The sequence below is a fragment of the Limanda limanda genome, chromosome 3 (assembly GCF_963576545.1).
Source record: "Limanda limanda chromosome 3, fLimLim1.1, whole genome shotgun sequence".
Lineage (NCBI taxonomy): Eukaryota > Metazoa > Chordata > Actinopteri > Pleuronectiformes > Pleuronectidae > Limanda > Limanda limanda.
In genome coordinates, this window is record NC_083638.1 from 14840371 (window position 1) to 14864498 (window position 24128).

General features: G+C 38.8%; 1 protein-coding gene across 1 annotated transcript; it reads right to left on the reverse strand.

The window, feature by feature from the left end:
- Positions 1 to 13278: 13278 nt before the first annotated feature.
- Positions 13279 to 20346, reverse strand: chrna3 (cholinergic receptor, nicotinic, alpha 3). The gene is made up of 6 exons (XM_061068196.1): positions 20286 to 20346; positions 19687 to 19826; positions 17517 to 17561; positions 15499 to 15608; positions 13508 to 14693; positions 13279 to 13407 (listed from the first exon to the last, which is right to left on the reverse strand). Exons 1-6 carry the CDS (start codon positions 20344 to 20346, stop codon positions 13279 to 13281), a joined length of 1671 nt encoding a protein of 556 aa, XP_060924179.1.
- Positions 20347 to 24128: the final 3782 nt, after the last annotated feature.

A 24128-nucleotide genomic window follows, 5' to 3' on the forward strand; every position in this document is an offset into this window, starting at 1 on the left:
AAGGCAGTTTGAAAAAATCATTGGGTTGGTTTGATTCTAGTTGAACAACAAATCTAAATAATTCAGTGCTTGATAATTATTATATTCACAAGAGGAAACACATCCTGTATGTTGAATGATGAATAAAGTCATCTCACTATATTCCTACAATATTGTTATTTCACGTACTTAGTACTCTGTGTATACAATCATGTTATATGCTTGATGTGTGTGTTCTTTTAAAGACTAGCTAGTGCATTATTTAAAAAAAATATACATGCTGATTTAATTTGAATATGAAAGCTGATTTCTGTAACTTCAGCTCCACACAAAGATAACTTTAACATTTGGTAGAGGGAGGAACATACTGTACATTTCATTGCTGCTTTAGCTGGAAGTAAATAAAACATTGTTTAAATTTTAAACTGCTTACTCATCTGCTTTGTACCTCTATAAACTGTTGGTCCTCTTTAAGTGGAATAAAGGAATGTACCTCTGCATGTGTAAACCCTTTTTACATATTCGCTCTCGCTGTGGCACAGTATTGTTAGATTTCTAACAATAGTAAGAAAGTTATCTAAAAGAAATTGATCTTGTGGTTAAACTGCCTTTGACCCCCCTGTTCTAGGAACCCAGCTGACTAAGGAGCGGCCTTATCAGACATCACACATTTTCCTCTGGGACACAGAACGGTTGCAGCCTTCATATCATACCAATACAGAACATAAGTTCCAGACACAGAACAAAAGATTCACCCACCTCTTGTTTGTGGTCAGGTTCGCTAAATACGCACAGAGACTTCACTTTTGCATCTCATTCAGGATCCACCCTGCCTGTGTGATCCTTTCTGAAGAAAGCTTTGCAATTACACTTTCAAAGACAGCTTGTCTTAGAACTGCGTTTATTGACCAACTCCACCACAATGGATAAATTCTTTCCCCGGTGTTGCAACATATTGAGGACTAAAGTTCTTACATTATCTAAGCCATAGGCTTGAATTGATTTAAACATCCAACTTCATATAAAAATATGAAAGTGACATGCCAGGGTTATAATGGGCCCTTATATAAGCATAACACTGTGTGTAATATAGGCCTCAATATGTGTCTCTGTAGGATTTTGTATTATGAACTGTATTTTGATAGCCAAATGTTTTCATAATACAACACATAAAATTACATTTATTTTGATGTGGAGAAGTTGGAGATTTCATTATCATGATTATTATTATCATTAATAATAATATCGCTTCAGGCAATGAATGCTAATTATTCTATTTATTTTAACTTACTGTATCTTTGATTTGGAATGGCTTGTGCACCATTTAAAACAAATAATAACTATACTCGTTTACTTATTTCTACTGATTCTCAGTCTGTGCACTAAGATTGCCATTACTACAAGAATGATCTTGATTTTCAAGTCTAAAAACACACAAAGGGAAGTGATTAAAACAAGGTTGTGGGTATATCAATTTCATATAGGTTTAAAAAATGCAGAAATGTCCACCTTTGCATAATTAAGGAACAATTAAGAATGTCACAATAAACTTTGTACTAGAGTTGAAAACTTAGGGTCAGTTCTATGTCACTTGTGTCATTTTGGATATGAAGCCTGGAACTGTATCTTTGTCTTTAGTGAGCTGCCAGTGTGCTTCGTGACACGTCCCCTAAAGCTGTCCATAATACTTAGATGTGGATATGTCTCTGGAGACCTTTTGCATTCGAAAATGTATCGGATGTATTAGTTAAATTACCTCACAAAATCATGAGAGTGATGAACTCTGACCAAGAACACTGTCGAGGATATAGAAAAGTTAATTTCTCATGAAAGGAAATAATGTTGTCTAAGGGTTGGATGAGTTCCAGTTGTGTGTGCACACTTGTTTGCATATGGATATGATGCCCTATTCTCAAAGTGTGGGGAGCAAAGAGGATAAAGACAACAACTTCCTGAGGGCCATACAATAAGTTTTGAATACGCCCTGCCACAGGATGAACCTACAGGTTCTGCCCCAATTTTTTAACTTAATGGATTTAACTGAGGCTTTGGCAATGTTGTAAATACTAAGAAATAAAGAAATAAACTACTGCTGCAAGTGGAGATTGTGAGAGAGCTGTAGAGAATCAGACAAAAATCCTTGTGGACTGAGGAAGTCCTCAGAAACAAAGGGCGTATTTACCTGCGAATCTGCAGTCTTTTTTAACAAAGGGCACTTTTTTTTGAGCTGCATTAAGGTATTGAATTTGTAGCCATTAAAGGTTTTCTGTGAATGTCAAAACAGAAAAATTCAAATATTTATGTTCTGTCTAATGTTAAAGGTATTTGTAGAGAGATGTTACAGTAAACAGAGTTCATCTCACTTTAATACTCAACTCACTCAAATACCCAGATTGCAGGTTTATTAAGATTATACTCTATTGACATGACTGTACAAAATCCCTGAGGGTTTTACTTAAATAAATAAATAATTTTATTACAAAACAATAAAAACACATTGTTTTAGATTTTGTGTCTACTTCCTACTTTTGGCTGCAGCCATGATATAAAACATCATACACATGATTTTACATCCCTGCTATCATACAGGTTAATCATAAGTAATATCAGATTGAATCATAAGTGTTGTTGGATTAGACATGATGAAGGTCTGACCCTACGGTCTGGAGAAATCCACAAGTATAAACTGAAATATTTTAAGGGAGATTTCACTTTGTTGGAACATTTTCATTTTCACAAGAATCAACTAACAGTAGTTAGATAGATATAAGCTGCCTGTTGGATTCCACTTGACTCAATATAGCTAATACAAAAGGCACGAAAAACTTCCAGGCTCTATCTGCTATCAGATAAATGAGCTTTTCTGAGAGAGTTCTTAACGTCATGATTTTTGGCTTCACAGAATTCCAAATAGCACATTATGTGTCACCAATTTATGATCCTTTTTATAAAAAAATATTTAGGTCCAGATGCAGATTTTACGTGAAATCAAACTTTGACGCCACGCCACGCTCACACCTTGTGAAGAAAAATCGATCTTTGAGTTAGTTTGTATCTCCATCTTGTTGTGATGACAGTCATCTGTAAGCCCTGATACAAGTACCTAGGGTTGCAAAAGTCCTGGAATATTCAAAGTTGGAAACTTTCCATGGGAATTAACAGGAATTAACGGGAATATACGGGAATTAACGGGAATAAACTGGAAATTTTGTGGATAATGTACTAACTGTATTTACCTTGTCATATACAGACATAAATAAAAATATTTTGTTTTGTTATAGGAGGAAGCTTTGGACACTTGACTATATGCTTCTGCATCTTATGTCATTCTTAATATAGGTCTTTGCACAGTATTTGCAAATGTACACAGCCTTTCTTTCTAAATTGGATGGGGTGAAAGGTCTCCACGCATGAGATAGTGCACGTGGCATTGTTCTGTAGAATAAGATCAGAAAAAAGTTTGTAAAAAAACACTAATGCAATGCCAGAGATATAAATAGTAAGCCAAACAATTGGAATTGTCTGTGAAAATATTTTACAATTGATGGATAAATTAATGGAAATAGACTAGATGAACAGATGAACAATCCTCAATCAGCATGCTAATATATTTCCCCCAGTAATATCATTGAAACTTACCTGACTAGTCCTGCACACTACAGCAGGCCTAAATAGTGCTGTAGTGTGCAGGATGCTGGGAATTATCTGTGCATGTGATGGAAGAATGCACAGTGCAGGGTTGAAATTCAACGTGCAGTGTGTGCTGCATTCCATCAGCTTTAAAATAGAGTTTTGAATGATGTTTTTATTGCTCAGCGTTTAATTTGCGTAGTTTTTTTGTTTTTTTTTTCAAAATTCCCGACCTCAACTTCCCATGGAGTTTCCCATGGAAAGTTTCCGGAAATCTACCGGAAAGTTTCCGCCCATTTGCAACCCTACAAGAACCTCAAAGTAAAAATGTGGAATATGGCCAAAATGGCCACTAAATGCAAAATAGCAGGCTTCCTGTCGCGTTTTTCAAATTGCACCTAAGACTTTTTGTTTGTCTGGTCATTATACACACAGAGGTTTTAAACTCAATGTGTTTTACATAAATAACATAAGCATTAACTGTAGAGGTGAGATGCATAAAAAGTGCTAAACATTAAAAACATTTAAAAAAAAAACACTACCGACACAGTGGAAAACATGTGATTTATACTTAAAGTGTGAGATTAAGTGATTAAGTTAAGGAAGCTGAAAATAGAGCAGATCTAAAAGATTTTTTTAAAGCTGGTTAATGTTTGTGGCAGATTTGATCCCAAAGGAAATTAATCAACAGAATTGGGTCATTAACACTTTCATTGTTAATGTTGTCAAACAAAACAATTGATACTTTACAAATTGTTGATCATACAAAAAGACTATGCACACCTACACTTTTCAATGAATCATCTAATGACTTGAATACAGGGACAAGTAATTGTTTACTTAAACGTAGAATTGTGAAAGTGTTGAGATCTTTACACTTTCAGAAAACATCATCCTTTATTCACTTTGAACCATGATGTCGCTTTACTCTGATGAAGCACATCTGTAACACAGGCAGGTTCCAGTTGTAACAGTAACTGGCTGTAGAACCAGCTGATGATCACTGTTAGTTTTTCTTGACGAACACCTGCAAAGTTGTTGGGTTGAATGGTGGTGTATCTGTGGTTGAAAGGTTCACATCTAAGCAGAGAGTTTGCAATAGTTGAACATGTTGCATGACAGAATTAGACATAAGGCTGTAAGCACCATAAGCACTGGTGCTAATAATGGAGATGTGGTTTTCCTGTAAGGCGCACTGAGTTCACTTACAGACACTCAATGAGGACAACATAGTGTTGTAGAGTTATTGTTCCCTGTCTGTGTCCCCCTGTCAGTGAGCAGTGCCAGTAAAGAATGAACATACACACAGCTAACTAAACAATAAGAACAGTGACTCTACCTCTCATGTTTCCCACTCTTCACTCACGCTGCATTGTGTGATAGCTGCTCACCATCTCTCTCATCTGCGTGTCTATCTGACCTTTTACCAACAAAAACTACTGTCACTGTGCAACGTACACACACTGACCCACAGTATCGTACACTCTCTCTTCACCTTCCTCCCATTCGTCAAAGGAAGACATGTCGTCAGCAGCCCCACTGGCCTGATACCTGACAAGGAAAACTTCACAAGTTGAGTAATTTCATCTCATGTTCATAACAGATGTTAACTGATAAAAAAATCTGATACATTTTTTTTATTAAATATTCCATTTGTATGATGTAAAAAACTAGACCTGTGCATAACACTAAAAGAAAAATAAACACTTAAGTACAGTTTATATTAAAATGGATTTGTTCCTAGCCCTCTTCCCCCTCCAATCTGAAAGCTTCTGATAATTGAAAGCATTAGAAGAATTAAATGAATATAGATGTTGTGCAATTGATATATTAAACATGACACCATTGAATGGTGTGCCTTTCGGCATTCAATAAATTTGGTTATCAATTTTTTTTCAGAATATTAATATAAAAAATATTAATATCAAATTAACAACAACCTCTTAAAACCTGAGTTTTTTTCTGGAACCCGATTGAAACAATAATTTACAACCAGAGTTTGATCGATCAGTTGTTCAATCAGAAATGTTCTTTCAACCAAATTATTGACTACTACTAGCTCTTAGATATTACCTAAATGAAATCAAATATATACTAAAACCAGGATTGCTCAACCCTGGAAAGTACCAACTATAAAATACAATTTCTAAAATTTCTAGGACTGCAAAGCAGCACTGAGCGGGCCCGAGCACATGCATTTTGAAGCGTTGCATGCGTTTTGCCTTTTGCCTGAAAAAAAAAAAATAATAACCAGCCCCACTTCTCCCTGGCCATGTGTTCTCTGTCATCTCCCCAGACCTGCCCTTCTCCATGTCTCCACCTGATGTCCCCACACTTTTCTTTAATTTGTCATTTAATTTTGGTTCCAAAATTCCACTTGTTCCGCAGCTTCCGTCCTCGCCCACGCACCTGATCCCACCTCCCTCATCACCCAAACCAGTATTTACAGCTGCCTTTGTCAGCAGCTCTTCGTCGGTTTATGAACCTTTTGTGTCTATTAGCTGTATTTTGTATCTGCCTGGATGTTTACCTGCCTGTTTACCTGCCCACCAGCTTGTCCACTCATCTACAAGTAAGCCTGTTTATTTATCATTAGACTATCTTCACTGAATGGGCCTGCTTTTGTATTTGCATTTGTTTCCAGCAGGGGGACAATACACCTGTAGGGTATCTTGCCTGTAGGGACGGCAAAGTGAAGACACAACCCTGGTTGAAGTTGTACACATTAGCCAGTTTGTACAATACATATATAAAGACTCAACAGCTTCTAAATTGTGTTGAGTCAGCACAAAGGGCGACTAAGGATTGGAATTGGCAATATATAGATATATGATATCTTTGCAAAAATTATATTGGCATTATAGTGAGTGGAAAACTGGGCCTGATTACCCAGGGTTCCATTTGGCGAGGTCTATTAAAAAACATGAATTGTGTGCGTGAATATGCAGTAGTCCACGACACAGTGTTTGTTTTTTGTTGTGTTGGCTGAAAGTTGTTTTTGCGTTTGCTTATATAATTGGTCGTGTTGTTTGTTTTTCCATCTCAAATTGTTTTAAATCTGTTTGTATGGTTTACGTGGACGTGTAAGACTAAGTAGATACGGCCAACCAATGATAGTCTTTTTGCCAACAGTTTTTGTTTAAACCAACTACTCCCAATATTTGCTTTGGCAGCGAGTGAGCGAGAGAGAGGTGCGACGTGCGTAAAGATGCACGTTGCGCCAACCTCCGCTGCAACGCGCCAGTCTTGAGAATGTAAGAAGTAGAAAGTACAGATATTTGTGCTCAAACGTAACGAGTAAAAGTAAAAATTCTTCAGGAAAATAAATACTCAAGTAAAGTACAGATATCTGAAAAATCTACTTAAGTACAGAAACGAAGTATTTCTACTTCGTTACTTCCCACCACTGTTTTATGCAGAGTGATAGTTGGCTTTATGACAAACAGATTAGATGATAAGGGCAGGGTGGAAACTGTGGGACACAATCTAGATTCAGGAAGCACATAGGAATGCTGACTGAGAAACATTTGTTATCTGGTGAGTTTGTTTTTAGCTTATTCTGCAATCACTCACTTTAAGACCGGTTTCTATATATGCACTATAGAGTTTTTACACAGAAATCCATTGTTATGTTAGAGAGGAAACATACAAGGCAGATATAAATACCAAGTTTACATGAGCATTAAATCTTCTATGTGCTTAGGTTGAATGTATTATTTACAGCATTGGCTCCTCCTAGTGGTAATATCAGTAAAGACAACGTGGTAGACAGCCTTGTTCATGGCTGCTTCTTGTTATTGGTGGCAGCGTAGATGCTGGTGTTGTATTTTCCACAGGAGAGCAGCAGGAATGAGAGCGGGGAGGTAAAGGCGCTCTGACTAATTTGTTGGCTGCTCCTCTTGATCTCTCTGAAAGAGTCGTCACAGTCACAGCAACTCTCCTGACCCTGAAGAAGGTCACTCAACTCTAGCATTGAACTTTCATGAGGAAACACCAGGTTTATCATAAATGCAGGCAGGTTCCTTTGTGACTAAAATGAGGATTGATTGATTTTTTCTTAGTGACAAATCACATCACATACTGTATTCTAGATAAACTATATCAGATTGAAACATTCAGACAATTGATACACATTTAATAAAATGGATTTATTATTTATAGACAACATTCAGGTCTTTAATTTATCTAAGAAAGTCTGTGCTGCGTAAAAGATAAAGTATGATATAACACAAAATCTTGTTTTGCTAGCCACCCTATATTTTAGCTTTTAACATAAAGCAACAGCAGTATCAGGAAAGTTGAGATAGCATTAGCACCAGCTTCAGCACGGCTGCTATCAGTAACATACAAACTACTGCTGGAATATATATGCCTGTCAGCAGGTTAGGACACTGCTACCAACACAGAAAACATAGAGCTATAGTTACTGAATGCAGAAAAAACTCAAAAAAAGGTTTGTTTTTTCATAAAAATCAGCATTGTAATTTGTATTAGTATAATTACCCACATGCTATTCTGTGCATGTTTTGGATTCAAAAGAGAATACATTCTGCGAGTTTGATTAAATACATGGAGAGGAAATATTTTAACACTATTTAAGCAAATTTATTTTATGATGATACACAGAGCTCATTAAACTCAATGTGCTTTACAGAAATGCCAGAAGCCTAAACTGAAGAGGTGAGATGCACAAAAAGGGTGAACATTAAAAACAGTGTGAGATTAAGTGATTAGGTGAAGCTAGCTGAAAATAGAGATCTAAAAAGTTTTTTTAAAGCTGGTAAATGTTTGTGGCAGATTTGATTTCATTCCCAAAAAAATGAATCAACAGAATTGTGGCATCAACACTTTCATTGTTCAAGGATACAAACAAACAAATTGATACTTTATAAATTGCTGATCATACAAAAAGAAATGCACACCTATACTTTTCAATGAATCGTCTAATGACTTGAATACAGGGACAAGTCATTTTTTTACTTAAACGTAGAATTGTGAAAGTGTCGAGATCTTTACACTTTCAGAAAACATCATCCTTTATTCACTCTGAACCGTGATGTCGCTTTACTCTAATGAAGCACATCTGTAACACAGGCAGGTTCCAGTTGTAACAGTAACTGGCTGTAGAACCAGCTGATGATCACTTTTGTTTTTTCTCGACGAACACATACAAACTTGTTGGGTTGACTGGTGGTGTATCTGTGGTGGAAAGGTTAACATCTAAGCAGAGAGTTTGCAATAGTTGAACATGTTGCATGACAGAATTAGACACAAGGCTGTAAGCACCATAAGCACTGCTGCTAATAATGGAGATGTGGTTTTCCTTTGAGACGCACTGAGTTCACTTACAGACACTCAATGAGGACAACATAGTGTTGTAGAGTTATTGTTCCCTGTCTGTGTCCCCCTGTCAGTGAGCAGTGCCAGTAAAGAATGAACATACACACAGCTAACTAAACAACAAGAACAGTGACTCTACCTCTCATGTTTCCCACTCTTCACTCAAGCTGCTTTGTGTGATAGCTTCTCATCATATCTCTCATCTGCGTGTCTATTTGACCTTTTACCAACAAAAACTACTTAACTGTAAAACGTAAACACACTGACCCACAGAAGCGTATACTCTCTCTTCATCTTCATCTTCCTCCCATTCGTCAGAGGAAGACATGTCGTCAGCAGCCCCACTGGCCTGATACCTGACAAGGAAAACTTCACAAGTTGAGTAATTTCATCTCATCTTCACAACAGATGTTAACTGATAAAAATCTGATTACTTTTTTATATTAAATAAATATTCCATCTCCATGATGTAACAAACCAGACCTGTCCATAAAAGAAACACTAAAGTATAATTTATATTTAAATAAATGGTAATGTTCTTACCCCTCTTCCTCCTCCATGCTGAAAGCTTCTGATAATTGAAAACATTTGAAGAAATTAAATGAATATAGATGAATGTAATTCATAATATTAATTATAAATTTATGTATTTTTCTACATGTCATGCTAAACAAAAATTAGTTACCATAATATTATATAGCTCTGTTAAGACTTTCACAAAGAACTTTGACAAATACCACAAGACACTGTTGTGACATTAAGAGGAACCTGGAAAACAGTTGTTAAAAGTGATGCATAGATTGATGGTGGATTGATGATGCAGTAGATGATGGATGAATGGATTCCTAACGATTTTAGCGATTTGTTTATCTTGGGAGGTATCTTTGTTCTTTTTTTTACTAACTTGATAGAACCCAGCATGTTTTCTTTTCAAGTCATTGTTGGTTATTTTCATATAAATGATAGAAAAGGAGCAGTTTTAGCATAGCTACCATGTTGTATGTTCTGATATTCTCCCTCTATCTGCTGCTGCTCTTCCTCCAACATGTCTGCTTTGACCTGCCGACTCCCTGAGCTGTAAGACAACACACAAAGCCCTGATATTTAACAAGTTTAAATATTTTTACCACAAACAGGTAGGCACACTTCAGAGTCAAAGAAGTAAATTTAAATGTACTTATAAAAATGTTCATAGAGCATACAGACAGCAGTGACAACAGGTTTAGGATGAGTCTTGAATTCATTGCACAGCATTGAACATGAAATCACTCACCATGATTTGAAGAAAACTTTGAAGCCTGTTGAAAAGAAAAACGGAAATTTGAAATAATATAAACTACATTTATTCTGTGAATGTGAAAGTCATATTTTGGTGTTAGTGAAACAAGCCAGAGAAGCCATACAACATAGAATTACAACTAAATAAAAGGAACAGATGTATTTTTTATTATTGTTTGTGATTTGATTATAGTTTTACTTGTTGACTCCCTTCTAATCCTCTGACCTTGTTTGTTAGTGACTAGCCACAGACAGAGCACCAATAACAGCAACAGAGTGATCACTCCACCCTCGACCATCAATCGGAGCAAGAAAGTCCCTGGAAAACAAATAATCATCATGAACATTACTATGGGACAAAATATTTCAACAGTTGAAATGAAAAACAAAGTCCTATTAAAAATAAATAATATTCATTTTGAACCCATGAGGTGTCCACACCTTCACCCTCGACCTGGATCAACACTGCGTTATTTCCATAGAGGGTTTTTTCATGCTCTTGGATGCATCGGGACGGCAGCACCACACAGCTGTAGTGACCCGAGTCCCTTGTGACGGCGTCCTTGATGAAGAAAGTTGTCTCCCTCCTTGCAACATCAAACGCTGTCACTTGTAGTAAACTCTCGTTCTTCCTCAGGTAAGACTGGATGACTTGACAGTCACCGAGCGTTTGCAAGGCGTCAGAAACAGCACATCTGAATTCAATATCTTCTCCCTCACTGACTGTCGACACCCCGGCCACGGAAATGTCTGCAGGGAGGAAATTGGCTGAATGGCAGAGGGAGAAAATGAGTGGAGTTCGACATGTTGCCTTTTAAAATGAAGAAAATATTTACCTATAACCTGGATCTGGATGATGTTGTGTCCAATCATTGCTACTTCAGAAGGAGGATAATCCGTTTTGGAGAAAACACAGCTGTAATTTCCACTGTCCTTAAGGCCAACACTGTCCACGACGAAGGTGGAATCGTGTTGATCTTGCTTGTGCGTCATTTTACTGCTTCCTCGGCCGTCCTTACACAAATACACATAAATACTGGAGTCCTTCTTGTTGCCAAAGGTGCTGCAGGTCACATAAAGGTCACTGTTCTCGCTTATGCTTTTCTGTTGGGACAGGACCCTCGCTGGATAAATATCTGCAAAATCCATTGAATCGGACAGAGACAAACATCATTTTGATGAACGATACAATGCAAAATACTCCAAGATTTCACCTAATTAACGAAGGCTCACCATTAGGCTCATCGGGGATTGGGCTTTTAACCAGCTTTACAAGGGCGCCTTGAGGGAAAAAAGTAGAATCTCTGTCCTTTAATTTGTTAGCAAAAATTCACAGAATTAAAAATACAAACAGCTACATAGTGAAATATGTAAAGTTGTGAATACTCACACATAAGAATGATAATTGTATTCATGACTGTAAGTGAAGTGACAACCATGGACTGTCTCCCTCTGCACGGTCTACACCTACATAAAAGCTGTATTAGCACATGTGCAGAAACTCGAATGAACCACTTCCTGTGTTTTTTTCAAAGAAACTCACCAGTTACTTTTCCAAAACAGCTTTGCATTTATTTTTAAATGTATCACACTGAACACAAGCTTCCATCTAACATATTTTACATGTTTTATTCCCTTTCCTTTTATTTGAAGTTTTTGCAGGATGTAACCAGCAGAGTTTGTTAACTGATGCATTTAGAAACAAATTTATTTGAGGGTATATATCACTGCTCTCAGTTTGTGACATCGTCACCTCAAATTAAATTATTTCTTATCAGATGTGACAGAGAGAATATCTGTCTGTTCTCTGCTGCCTTTACATTAAATACGGGCTTGGTTTCCCTGCAATCACACGGCTTGCCATCTGCTTGGATTTTTTGCTTTTTGATAAGAATCAAAAAGTGACGTACAGACAATCAGCGCCCCCTGCAGAGTGCTTAGACTCTCAGTAGTGCATCAATTCAGTGTATCTGATAGCTTGTTACATGGAGGCTGTGATACCCATCTGAATGGATTCTTTAAATAAATAATAATCATAATGATAAATTAGATTTATATAGCGACTTGCCAGTTACCCAAAGCCCCTTTACCGATTTTGGAATTAATATAAACCAAATGTAGAAATAAGTAAATAAATAAAATATAATAGTTGAAATTTTCTTCTGGGATAAACTTGTGGTCAACAGACTTGTGGTAATTTCTATGCACTGAGCTAATGTTATAGCGGCAGCACACACTGTCTAGTACACATAGAAAATTGTGTTTTGGCCAGAGATTTTGAATGACAACTACATCCCACAGCTTTGGTCTCTGAACTATGTCAGAATCTACAATTGAATCGTCATCTGTGAACTATGTTAACATTAACACATTAACATTAACAATTAACAATGTAAATGTATTTACAGAAAAACATGGCTACAACAGGATTCAATCATGTACATTCACTTAAAATGTCTCTTTAAACGTCAAATATTTTCAGCATATCTTTAGTCACAATTCAGTCATTTGTAAATCAGATCCAGAAGGTATCTGGACAAAACCAAACAGCAGCTCTCTAATGCATTTTGAGCTTTTTAACTTTCATTTGTAAACTTTCAGGGAATGCTACAACTGATATCACAGATATTACAGTATGTTACAATAGAGGCTGTGATGAAATGGGTGACATATCCCTTTAAAACAGCCGGAAAGTATTTTTGTCTCACTTGTAGTTCCAAAGACTGACCACATGATGTCACCTTTTGACAAAACATCAGTCACTAATATTCAGATCCCGTGTTTTTGTGTGTGGCCCCACATTTCTTCCAAGTTAAGGATTGTTGGTTATCAACCCGCAAGTTACTGCAAATTTGTTTTTTACATATTGACTTAATTGCAATGGTTTTTTTTAGACATGTCGTTAGGATTTGAGCATCTGACAAAGTGTTCTTTTTTTATTCCACTTTTGGATCCACTCTCTCTTTTCCTTTGTCCGCTGGACAAGACTTGTATAAGTAACGGCTGCTGTGCAGTTCAACAATCTCAAGATGGACGTTTTGTTAAAGTGACTCAAATGTCCTCCAAGAGTAACAGAGGCTGGAGGAAGAGTCCAGCTGTTCCCAGGATACACACAAGTATAAAAACCCACAGGAAGATCCTGTCGATCACCATGGCAACGTACTTCCAGTCATCCTGAACCTGTGAGGAAATCACAGCAGAAACATATGAGATTCTTGAAAGTAGATTTTTTAAATGTTTTTGTAATTTCTAATAAAAGCTTGAATATACTTGTACTCACCTCCTTTGCCTCATTCTGCAGTCTCATGTTCTCTGCTATGTATTTGACACTCTCAATGGCCTCCCTGATCTCAGGAGAGAGCGGCATAAGGGACAATATCCCTACGTCCAGAGACTCGGAGCTGGAGCATTGACTCCCCTCTACCAAACCAGCATTGCCTCCTGTCAGCGCTGCCAGGCACTCCAGTCCTCCAGTCCCTCCCCCAGAGTCTGTAGGCAGTTTGCCGGACCTCTGGTGCCAGCAGCAGTTGCAGCGGCCCTCGCAGCACAATAACCCAGAGCCTGCGTCTTTTCTCGGGTCTGCGTTCAGGTTATTGAGGTTGGAGAGCTCTGTGTTGTTGAAAAGCCGCTGGCGGTTGGTCAGGCTGGAGGCCAGGGCCTGAGGCCTGTGCTGTTTCTGCAGAGTGCCTGACGAATGAATGGAGCAAGGTCTGGCATGCATTGTGTTGACGCTGTCGACTACTGCCACCTTCTCAGGGTCCCTCTCTGGCCTGGTCATGAACATCACCCGGGGCAGCAGTCCCAGGAACACACGCCGCACCCAGCAGGGCATGGTGTGGGTCTGTGGTGTGCGGTAGTGGACGTTCAAGACAAAAACAGTGATGACAATAGAGAGGGTGACAAAGATCATGGTGAAGAGGAGGTACTCGCCAATCAAGGGTATGACCAGTGATGTGGAAGGGATGGTCTCTGTAATAACCAGCAGGAAGACCGTTAAAGAAAGTAGAACAGAGATGCACAGGGTGATCTTCTCACCACAATCAGACGGAAGGTAGAAGACCAGCACGGTGAGGAAAGAGATGAGCAGACAGGGGATAATCATGTTGACGGTATAGAAAAGAGGCAGCCGGCGGATGTACAAAGAGTAAGTGATGTCTGTGTAGATTTCCTCGCAGCAGTTGTACTTAATGTCGTGTTTATAACCAGGGGCATCGATGATCGTCCACTCGCCGCTCTCCCAGAAGTCCTTCAGGTTGATGGTGGAGCCAATCAGCACCAGATCAATCTTGGCCTTGTCGTAGGTCCAGGAGCCGAATTTCATGGTGCAGTTTTGGTAGTCGAAGGGGAAATACGTGACGTCTATCTTGCAGGAGCTCTTGAAAATTGCTGGAGGGATCCAGGTGACGTCGCCATTGTAACGGAGCAGGGCCTTTGTTTTGTCGTCAACCTGGAAATCTCCAACTGCACTGCAGAGGCAGAGAAAGAGAGTGAGCAGGACAAAGGGAAGGTTTAGGGAGAGGGACAGACATAGTCGACACATGAGTCAGTGAATATTTCATTGAGGGATATAAACAATTAAATTGACTATGGTGTCATGGACATATGAATCAACTTAAGAAATCTTGTAGTTGCCATACATTTGACTGGTAGTATTAGGTTTTATTATGGACTCTTTTGTTGATGGACTTTTCCTGTGTCTCCTTGTGTTTAGGTTTGTGTTCATTTTTTTCTTTCTGAGTTCTGTGTTTTCTCATTTATTTTGAAGGTTCTATACCCTGTGTGTCTCTGCCTTGACTTCCTGTCTTTGACAGTTTCCCTCCCCTGTGATGGTCTGCACTTGTTCCTCATGTGTTTCACCTGTGTTTAATCAACCCTGCCTCCCCTGTGTATATAAGTCTCTGTGCTTCAATTCGTCAGTCCGTCGTCTTACGTCACCGCCCTGCCGTCATTCATTCACTTTATCCCTCACTTGTGAGGTTTTCTTATGTTTTGTTTTTGATCTCAGTGTTTTCCGTTCATGGATTTTTAGTTTATGATTTTTGTAAAAACCTATCATAAAGGACACCTGTTGTGAGTTTACTTGGCTCCTACCTTACTTCTGCTCCTTAAACCTCGACAAAATTGCCTATATGACTTCCCCTTAACAATATCCAAAACAAAAAAAAATACAATATAAAAAACAAGTAATGGAGAATGATACAGTTTGTCATGAATTTAACCAGCAATTAATAAACTTGTTGATCCAGATGTTTAATGTGGTGTTAAGCTTACTTGTTGTACAGCACAATGTCTGGCTTCCATATCCTGCTGGATGGCACACGGATAAACTCCACGCCTCCGAAATCTTTTGGATTCCATCTCAGTTTGTAATCATTCCAGATCTGGAAAACACACCAGAATGATTCAGCTGCAGTAAAACAAGTACATATTTCATACAAAATCATTTTCTAATCAAATGCGCTAACATTTTTAAGGAATATCAATTTCCTGTATTGGAAAAACTGAAGATGAACAAGTTTCTGTCCTTCGTAAATGCTGTCAAAATAGGTTTCAAATTGGTGTTGGACATTGATGAATCTAAAGATCTGTTTAAGACCTACTGATAATTAGTGAGTCTTTTCTACCATGTTTCTTCCAAACAAAGACAAAAGCAAGAGCTGGGATCCATCTTTGTGCAAGAACAAGTTTGTTGTAAACATAAAGCTATAAAACAGTATCATTTAATTAATTAATTTTATTAAAATATAATTCAATTATTTTAATCCATAAGATTAAAGTTATAAAGTTTATTCTATGAAAGTAAAAAGTAGAAGTAATTTCCTCTTATTATTATGTTTGGGTATAAATACCGGCTCTGACTTATTCTGAAATGTCCCTCACTAAAACAATGGGAAGTTGTCATTTTCAACTGAGGCATATAAAGAGCTTATTCAGTATTTGTGTGTGTGTGTGTGTGTGTGTGTGTGTGTGTGTGTGTGTGTGTGTGTGTGTGTGTGTGTGTGTGTGTGTGTGTGTGTGTGTGTGTGTGTGTGTGTGTGTGTGTGTGTGTGTGTGTGTGTGTCAGGGAATGAGACAGACTATAGTTTACAGTGTGTTTTATGGACTTTTCGTCCACTGTTTTTGACCCTCTCTTGAGGACAGCCAGTGAGACTCATGAGACACATAAAGTAACAATAGTAAAGTAACCTCGGAGAGCTGTAAAGATTTCACTCAACACTATCGACAGTGTGGTAAAATGAGGCAAAGTGGGAAAAAACCTTTGTACACTCCTTTCAGAGTCTCTAAAGAAAAGATGACATTTAAATGTGGACACTTCATCTCTCAGCACCACAGAGCAATTGCAGCTCAACCCTTTACCATGAACACAGCTCCAGCAAAGATGAATGCATGCTTAGTAAAAGACTTTTGCTGCTTAATTTTACACAAAACCAGTTCACTGCACTATGCATGTTTGAAATAGAGGCACCACGAGGGACCAATTCCATGGTAGAACCATCAAGTCATTAAACAAATGTATTTATGTAGTGGACTGGGTCTATGTGACCAACCTGTGAAGTTTAATCAGTTTTGTTGATCCAGGCTCAGTTTACCACCATTAATGGTCAGTGGGGGGAAATATAAACTACGTGGAGAGTAGCTCACGTGTGCTTGGAAAATTGTTAAATGGTAGACACCATAAAACACTATTTAGCCTCTTCATGACGGTAATAGCTTGTGTTTGCACTCTATCAGTGTCAGGTTTCACCCCTCTATCTCTTTGCCTCTCTCCTTCTGTCTGAACTAACATATCGGTAGTTTGGTACAGCCAAATTCTCAAATTCTCAAATAATAAGCAGTTTTTCCTCCACTCCCAATCAGAAGTGGAGCCAATAAAATCCTGTGTCTACTGCAGAGTCATTTGAGCCGGGAGTAAATGCTGATTGTGTCCATTCCCAATGCAAAATACAAAAGCCCGATGTCAGTAGGTTTTTGGATGAGTGGAAAAGGGGGCTTAAGAAAACATGTTAACCAACAGTCAAGCAGCTAACCAATGTTGCAACTGTAACAACATGAATCATTGTGTCAGCCAACAGACATGTTTCCAGGGCAGCCATTGCTGCTGTGACCCCCCCCCCCCAAAAAAAAAAATACCACCACATGAATCATGAATCAATGTGTTTAAAAAGCTTCCTCTCATGAATAATTCAAGCCGTCAGTCTATCCCTGAATAATAATGTATGACAGACGGCTGGATCCATACTTGATGCCCTTGCTTGCGGTCAATTTGCAGTCATGCACCATAAACTTACATGTCTCAGCCACAGATTGGTCTCCATGATCTGATTGATTTCATCCTGAAAACAGACCAGAATTGATTATGATGATATCAAAGCAAATACAAATGAATGTTGACATATTTTAAGTTAAATCATGAAGTGTCACAGGCAATCATCCAGTCCAGATGCGTTCTGCAGGGTCAGACCTAAGTGTATGCCCCAGACAAGAGGACTGAGAGAGGCGCACCTGAGTCCTCTAGGCCTGGCGCATGACACACACACGACAGTTGGAGGGTCGGAGCACAGCCTCAGGTTTTATCCTAACAACTGGGTGCTAAAGGTGGAGCAGAGGGACTGAGGAGGGGGAGAGAGGAGAGATGTGGATTTGTGTGACTTTGACTGGGAATGAATCCATCTCAGGACCCAGTGCGTAACATTAACAATTCATATGACCATTTAGTGTCCTGGTGAGCTTCTACTCGGCTGGAAAGCACAGGTAGATAGATGCAGGATGATCTTAATTGGATGGGGAGAATGGTGATTTTTTTTTTATCATCTATCCCGCGCTTCACCACCAAATCAGTCAGAGAGCAGCGACTCGAAATGTTCCAAGTCAGATCTGAGGAAGATTCATTTAGAATTTAGTGGGTTTGGTTCAGTATGATGTATAATTAAGTCTGGCTGCAGGATTTCTTAAAACCTAAAAATGCTGAAGTGGCATTGCTGCATTGTAAATCTCTACACATTGATTTATGTACGTTATAAACAATATAAGCAGTTTTCAATGGTGCTTTTGTGCAGATTTTGACAGGTAGAAACACGCTAGCTATTTCCCCCTGTTTCCAGACTTTATGCTAAGCTAACTTCCGACTATTACCTATAATGCTTTACCTTTAATGCTTGGGTTGGTAATCCTTGAAAAACTACCAAGACTACACTCTAAAATATGCAACCATTACCAATACATCAAATCTACGCCCCCAAAACACATGAACGTGCACTGCTTTTTTGTGACTCTCTTGTAGCTATCGTCTCTGCCTTCCTGGCCGATGAGCTATTGAAAGTTTAAATGAGCCCATATAGCTCCACTGGAAGGCTGACAACAATTGAGTCTAATTTAGCAGTGCACCAGGTGTTCTGAGGGAATAAAAGTCATCCATCAGCACCAGGAGATCCACAGCCTGCTATATTGACAAAGTTAAGGAGAGAGCAATAAAATATCCTCTATCTCATTGTCTTGTCTACATTCAGACAGGTATTCAATACTTATAAAAGTCTTCTGAGAGAACAAATACAGATTTCTTATACACTGGGTAAATGGAAGCAAATTGATCCTTCTTTATAGTAGGGTGGCATAGAAGGTACACAACAAGAGGGTTCCCAGTTAAATCCCGCTTGTCTGCATGGGATCTTTCCATGTGGAGTTAATAAGTTCTCACTGTGTTTTCTCCAAGGACGCCGGCATTTAATGTAGACTCTGAATCGTCCGTAAGTGTGAATTCAACCATAAATGTCTGTTTGTCTCTTTTTTTAAATAACGTAACCAGATGACTTTTGGTCAAGATCCTTGTCCTTCAACATAGGTAGAGGGACTTATTTGTTATTGTGCAGTAAAATTCAAAGCCTTTCCTTTTTTAACGAGTGAAGCTGTCATCCTTGTCAGAGGCGAGCCTTTTTGCTTAATTGTCGACATCCACTCTGGACCTGTCTGATTTGAGCGGCAGAGCCGCCTGACCAGCCTCCGCCGCTCTGCACTGAACCAGCTCCTGCGTACACCCGTCGTTAAATGGAGAGGTGCTCATGTGTAGTGGCAGTGATTGAGTGATGGTCCTCGGCCTGCGCTGAGAGGGGCCCAGACAGCTGACATTTCCCATCTTGTCTGAGCCAGACTGGTGCGCTCCTCAGTGTTATATAGCTCAAACAACGTGGGCGATAGTGAATAGGGGTATCACAGGTGTCTCAGATGTTGTCCCAATAGTCCCCTGGTCTAAAACTCTGTTGTCCAAAGTACACAAATCCATGTACAGCCTACTTCTCGTGAGGCTTGAAGCATGAATAAGAACATTATGTTCATATCCGCCACAGCTCCTGACTCCTCAATAAGCAGAATGATGCATTTCTTACTGTGATAAACTATTTGTTCAGAATTCAGAAGTGAGATAATTATAGACTTCTGTGAAATAACATTTTTTAGACTACTTACCACTTTGACCAGCTGTGACATGGACAACTCGAACTGCACAATGACTGGGTCAGACACATTCTCCACTGGGCGTATATACTGGTTGTATCTGGAGAATATCACAGAGAAGAGCCTGTGCTCTGCATCTGAACACGAGCCTCCTGAATCAGAGCAGAGGGTCAGGTGTTCAGAGAGTTAAACAAAAGCTGTATTTCAATATAACTCATCAACTCACCATCATGTTGGTTTGTGCTACAAAATCCAATTTTACACAGATTCCCCATTTCAGTGTGTAAACCCGAGAATAACTATTTATATATATATATGTATCTTTTTATATTCGGTGGTGACTAGATTCATGTTGCAGATACAACAAAAATACACCCATCATTTCAAATGAACAACCTCAGCTTTCTTTTTCAGTATCAGTGCCAGCATTTAAGAGATAAGTTATTTAAAATGTCGGATTTTATTGTTATGCATGAGATGTATTTAAAACAAGGTATATAATATGAATAATATTTATCTTTACCTACTTTGATATGGCAATAAACACGTTTATGAAAAGCAACAAGTAAAGTAAGATGTGAGGTTATAATAGTAGCCCACAGGCAACTCACCTGACAGAAGAAACAAAAGGAAGGAAGATGTGAGCACAACGACGCACAAACTGGATTTCATCCTGTTTTACTTGACAAATGCAAAATGAATCTGCTCCTCGGAGCAGACGAGAGGATAAAGTGAGGAGTGAAAGCTCTTCCGTAGCTGCCGTGAGAGAAAGGGGGGGAGAGAGAAAGAGAACGGGTGGGGGGTTGGGTGGTAGAGCCACACTGAGCCAGAGTCAGCATCGCACCCAGTCACTGACAGCAGGAACACCACTGCACCACAGTGCACTGATCTAATACAACCAGGAAAACAACTGGTCAGTGGTGTGAAGGTCTCATTTATCACAACAGGCTACAAGTTAGACTGATGATTTCCACCAGCTCCAGTGATATGTGACCACTAGTGACCAGTCGTATAATGGAAAACTGCAATTTGCTGCACTTGTTTGGATTACATATTATGTAAATTAACTAGAACGAACCCGTACCTCCACCCATTTAACTTAACTTCAATCAAGCTGCATCAAGTGTAACACACTCAAAGATATCAGTCCTCTACATATATAATTAATTAATACCTGAGAAATTGATAAATAAAAAAAAACTACTAAAAAGTGAAGCACTATAATGTGAAATTAAATCCTGGCTCTGCCCCTTTTAAATAGGTTCTTTCGAGACCCTTTTTCCCCATCTTTCCACCAAATCTCTATGAAATCTATTACACGTCCAGTATACAAGATTTAGGTTAAAGGGATCTATTAGCAGAAACTCATTATATTATAAAATAATCCAAGTTATAACATTTCAATTTGACATTTTTGTTGTTTTCTCTACACTAGAATGAGCCCTTTATATGGACATCTGGAGCAGGTCCTCTCTACAGAGGCTGCTATGTTTTAACAATAGCCCAGTCTGGACAAACTAAAAACCTTCTGTGACAACTGAAGTCTAACACAGGTTCTCTTTCATGTTTGGAGTTAGACGGTGAGCTAAAGGGTTATTCTGCTGCAACGTGAAACTTCACCACTAGATGTCACTAAATTCTCGTATTTTTGCATAATCATGCTAGCAAACAAACAAACAAACAAACAAACCTAAAACACAAACAGATATCAACGAAAACATAACCACCATTAAATGGAGCAGTGTTTTTGGTTACTATGCAGCTCTGCTCTTTTCTCCACATCTAGTTGGGTTGAAGTGGGCGGTGGCTGCTTTGTAAAAAATCTGGCAATGTCATTTTTGAACACCAATTAGGATGTAGCAACATTGGAAGAAACAGTTGGTGATTGTTTGGTCTCTGTCAATTAAATCTAATCAAAGTGAGGATTTATATTGGTTGTTGTATATGATGCCGTAAACCAAGAGTTCAGGGATGTGCCGATGTTCACAAACATTTTCTATGTTCACATGGACCCAGGTGGTGTTCTCCACACATTATTGAATTTCATATTAGATCCCCAAACAGCCCTCAAACAAGATCTATAGCCTCTATACATCACCGTTCAGAGCTTGGAGTCCCTCAAGCTAATCAGTTATTTGTGTCTTCATTGGCTGTTTTTTGTAAAATTACATGTATATCTGCTGATATATCAATTTCTAATTGGGATATAGCTCTGTTAGTTTAGCTCTGCTTTTTCTCTCATTATTATGGTAAAGTTCAATATAGTATAGTTCCTAAATTCCCTCAGGATCAATAAATGATATATCTAGCTATATAGTAAAGTATTATTTATCTTTCCTCTGGCTGGCAGGATGATGTGTGGTGGTTTGAAACTCTGTCCTTCGCCTGGATGAAGGGGAGGTCTCATTGCATTTCAGCCCAGCTGATCCCTACCGGTGCTGGGGGCGTCATCTGGTGTCTAACCAGGCTCCTAACTAGGTGAAAAGAGAATTGCCCCCTGTGTGGAGGTCATTGAAGGATATCACATAGAGAGAGGAGGTATAATGCTGTGGGGATTTTTCTTACTCTCAGACAGGGCAGAATGAAAACTATGGTTTGTTACAACTAAACATTAAATAACCTAATTCACAAAACTTTGGTGACAAAAAGCTGACTAACAAACTACTTGGTGATATATTGATTTAAAAAGAAATGGAGTGAAACGTTTGAATCCTCATTTTCACAATCTATGAGGATAAATCGTTGTCAGAAAACATAGAGGCTTGGAGTGTGTGTGGGTATGTGTTTGTCTCTTATTAAAGACTAATGACATAAGGCTTGTGATTTATGGGACCTTTCTCTGAGTGTTGAAAGAAGACCCCCCCACCCCCACCACCACCACCACCTCCACCATTGCCAGGATTGAAGCAAATGATTGATTATTGATGGATTAACTGTGGCACCGCACTGTCTCCCCTCTCTCCTCTGACAGCAGATTAACAGGTGAGTCGGAAAAAAAAAACAATGGATGAAGAAATGCAATATTAGAGTAAAGCGGGTCGTTAACACAGATGCTGATTGCTATCTGTTGATTTTAAATGAAGCTCTCACAAAAGAACCATTCTGCAGAATCTCCAACGAACCCACTCAGCACTGTTTATCGAGTTCTAATGGTGGTTTGCGCCTCCACAGCAAATATGACTACAAACAGAAATCAACTGTGCTGTAAATGCACAGATGAGTAAGATTACATTGTCTGAAACAAATACTCTTTGCTCATGTTTTATGTAAAGAGCTTTATTTATCACAACAACACAAGCCCTCAGACACTTAACAAAGATGGACGACATGAAAGCTCCCAAAAATCAAGCCAAAGTTTCTTGATCCAACCCTGGTGGCCTGCTGCGGTATAGGTCATAAACCAAACCTCCTCCATGTTAGTGGATAGGATGATTTTTCTCAGCGACGGCCTCTGTAATTTTGGGTAGCTCTTATCACATTGATGTATGTTCATTTTATGATAAGTCTGGCTTTAATTCGTTATTTGTTGCTTTTATTGACAGCTGACACTGACTTACGGTGATTAAATGTGTTTATCGACGGTACCATGCTACTGTGGCTCCACCGCCCCAGATTGCTACTATGTAGTCTCTGGCTCCCAATGGGCAATATGGCAGCGTTTGTATCTCGGAGAGTTTGGCTTCCTTTCGCGGTAGTGGGAGGAGGTGGAGACGTGTCATCCATCTTTATATACAGTCTGTGGCCCGAGACACTGTAACCAACAGCAGCTCCACCTAGAGAGCTTTGATTTTGTGAACATCATCCTTTGTGAACAGCTGTCTTTTATGTGTGTGATGAAATGTCCCAACTGGCACATCTTCAGTGAAAGCACCAGCTCCTTTATCACTTAATCACTGGCAGCAGATTAACCAAGCTCTTTGGCAGGACCCATGACAATTATAAGACACTATTGAGGGACTTTGTGCATTTAATTAAAAACTGAGAGGACACTGATTTATTTAACTTTATTATTTCATTCTTTAATCTCACATCACATTTCATTGATATGGCAGTAACTTAATACAAATAAGGTTATTAGGTAACATTTTACAGCAGAAGAATGTCAGTAACTGTTGTATTTGTTATATTCCTGCAACAGTTCAGCACATGTTATGTTTGCATACTTGAGTGGAGAGGAGGCTGGGCAGGGTTATATGGCTACAGGCCACAAGGTTAGTACTGGAAGGAGATATTTGATCAATTTTTACCTCACACTTTTTACCTCACATTTTTACAGTCTGTTTATTCCGACGATGATACATTTTCTTTTTCTCCTGCAATCTAAGGTGCCTTATTGGTGGGAATTTTCACAGATGCCACAGATGTCAGTGTCTCTGGTCCCTGCCATCAAAGCGCCATGCTAGGTAAAAAAAAAAAAAAAAAGACCCAAAAGTTGCTCAGTCTTTGTTTGTTCC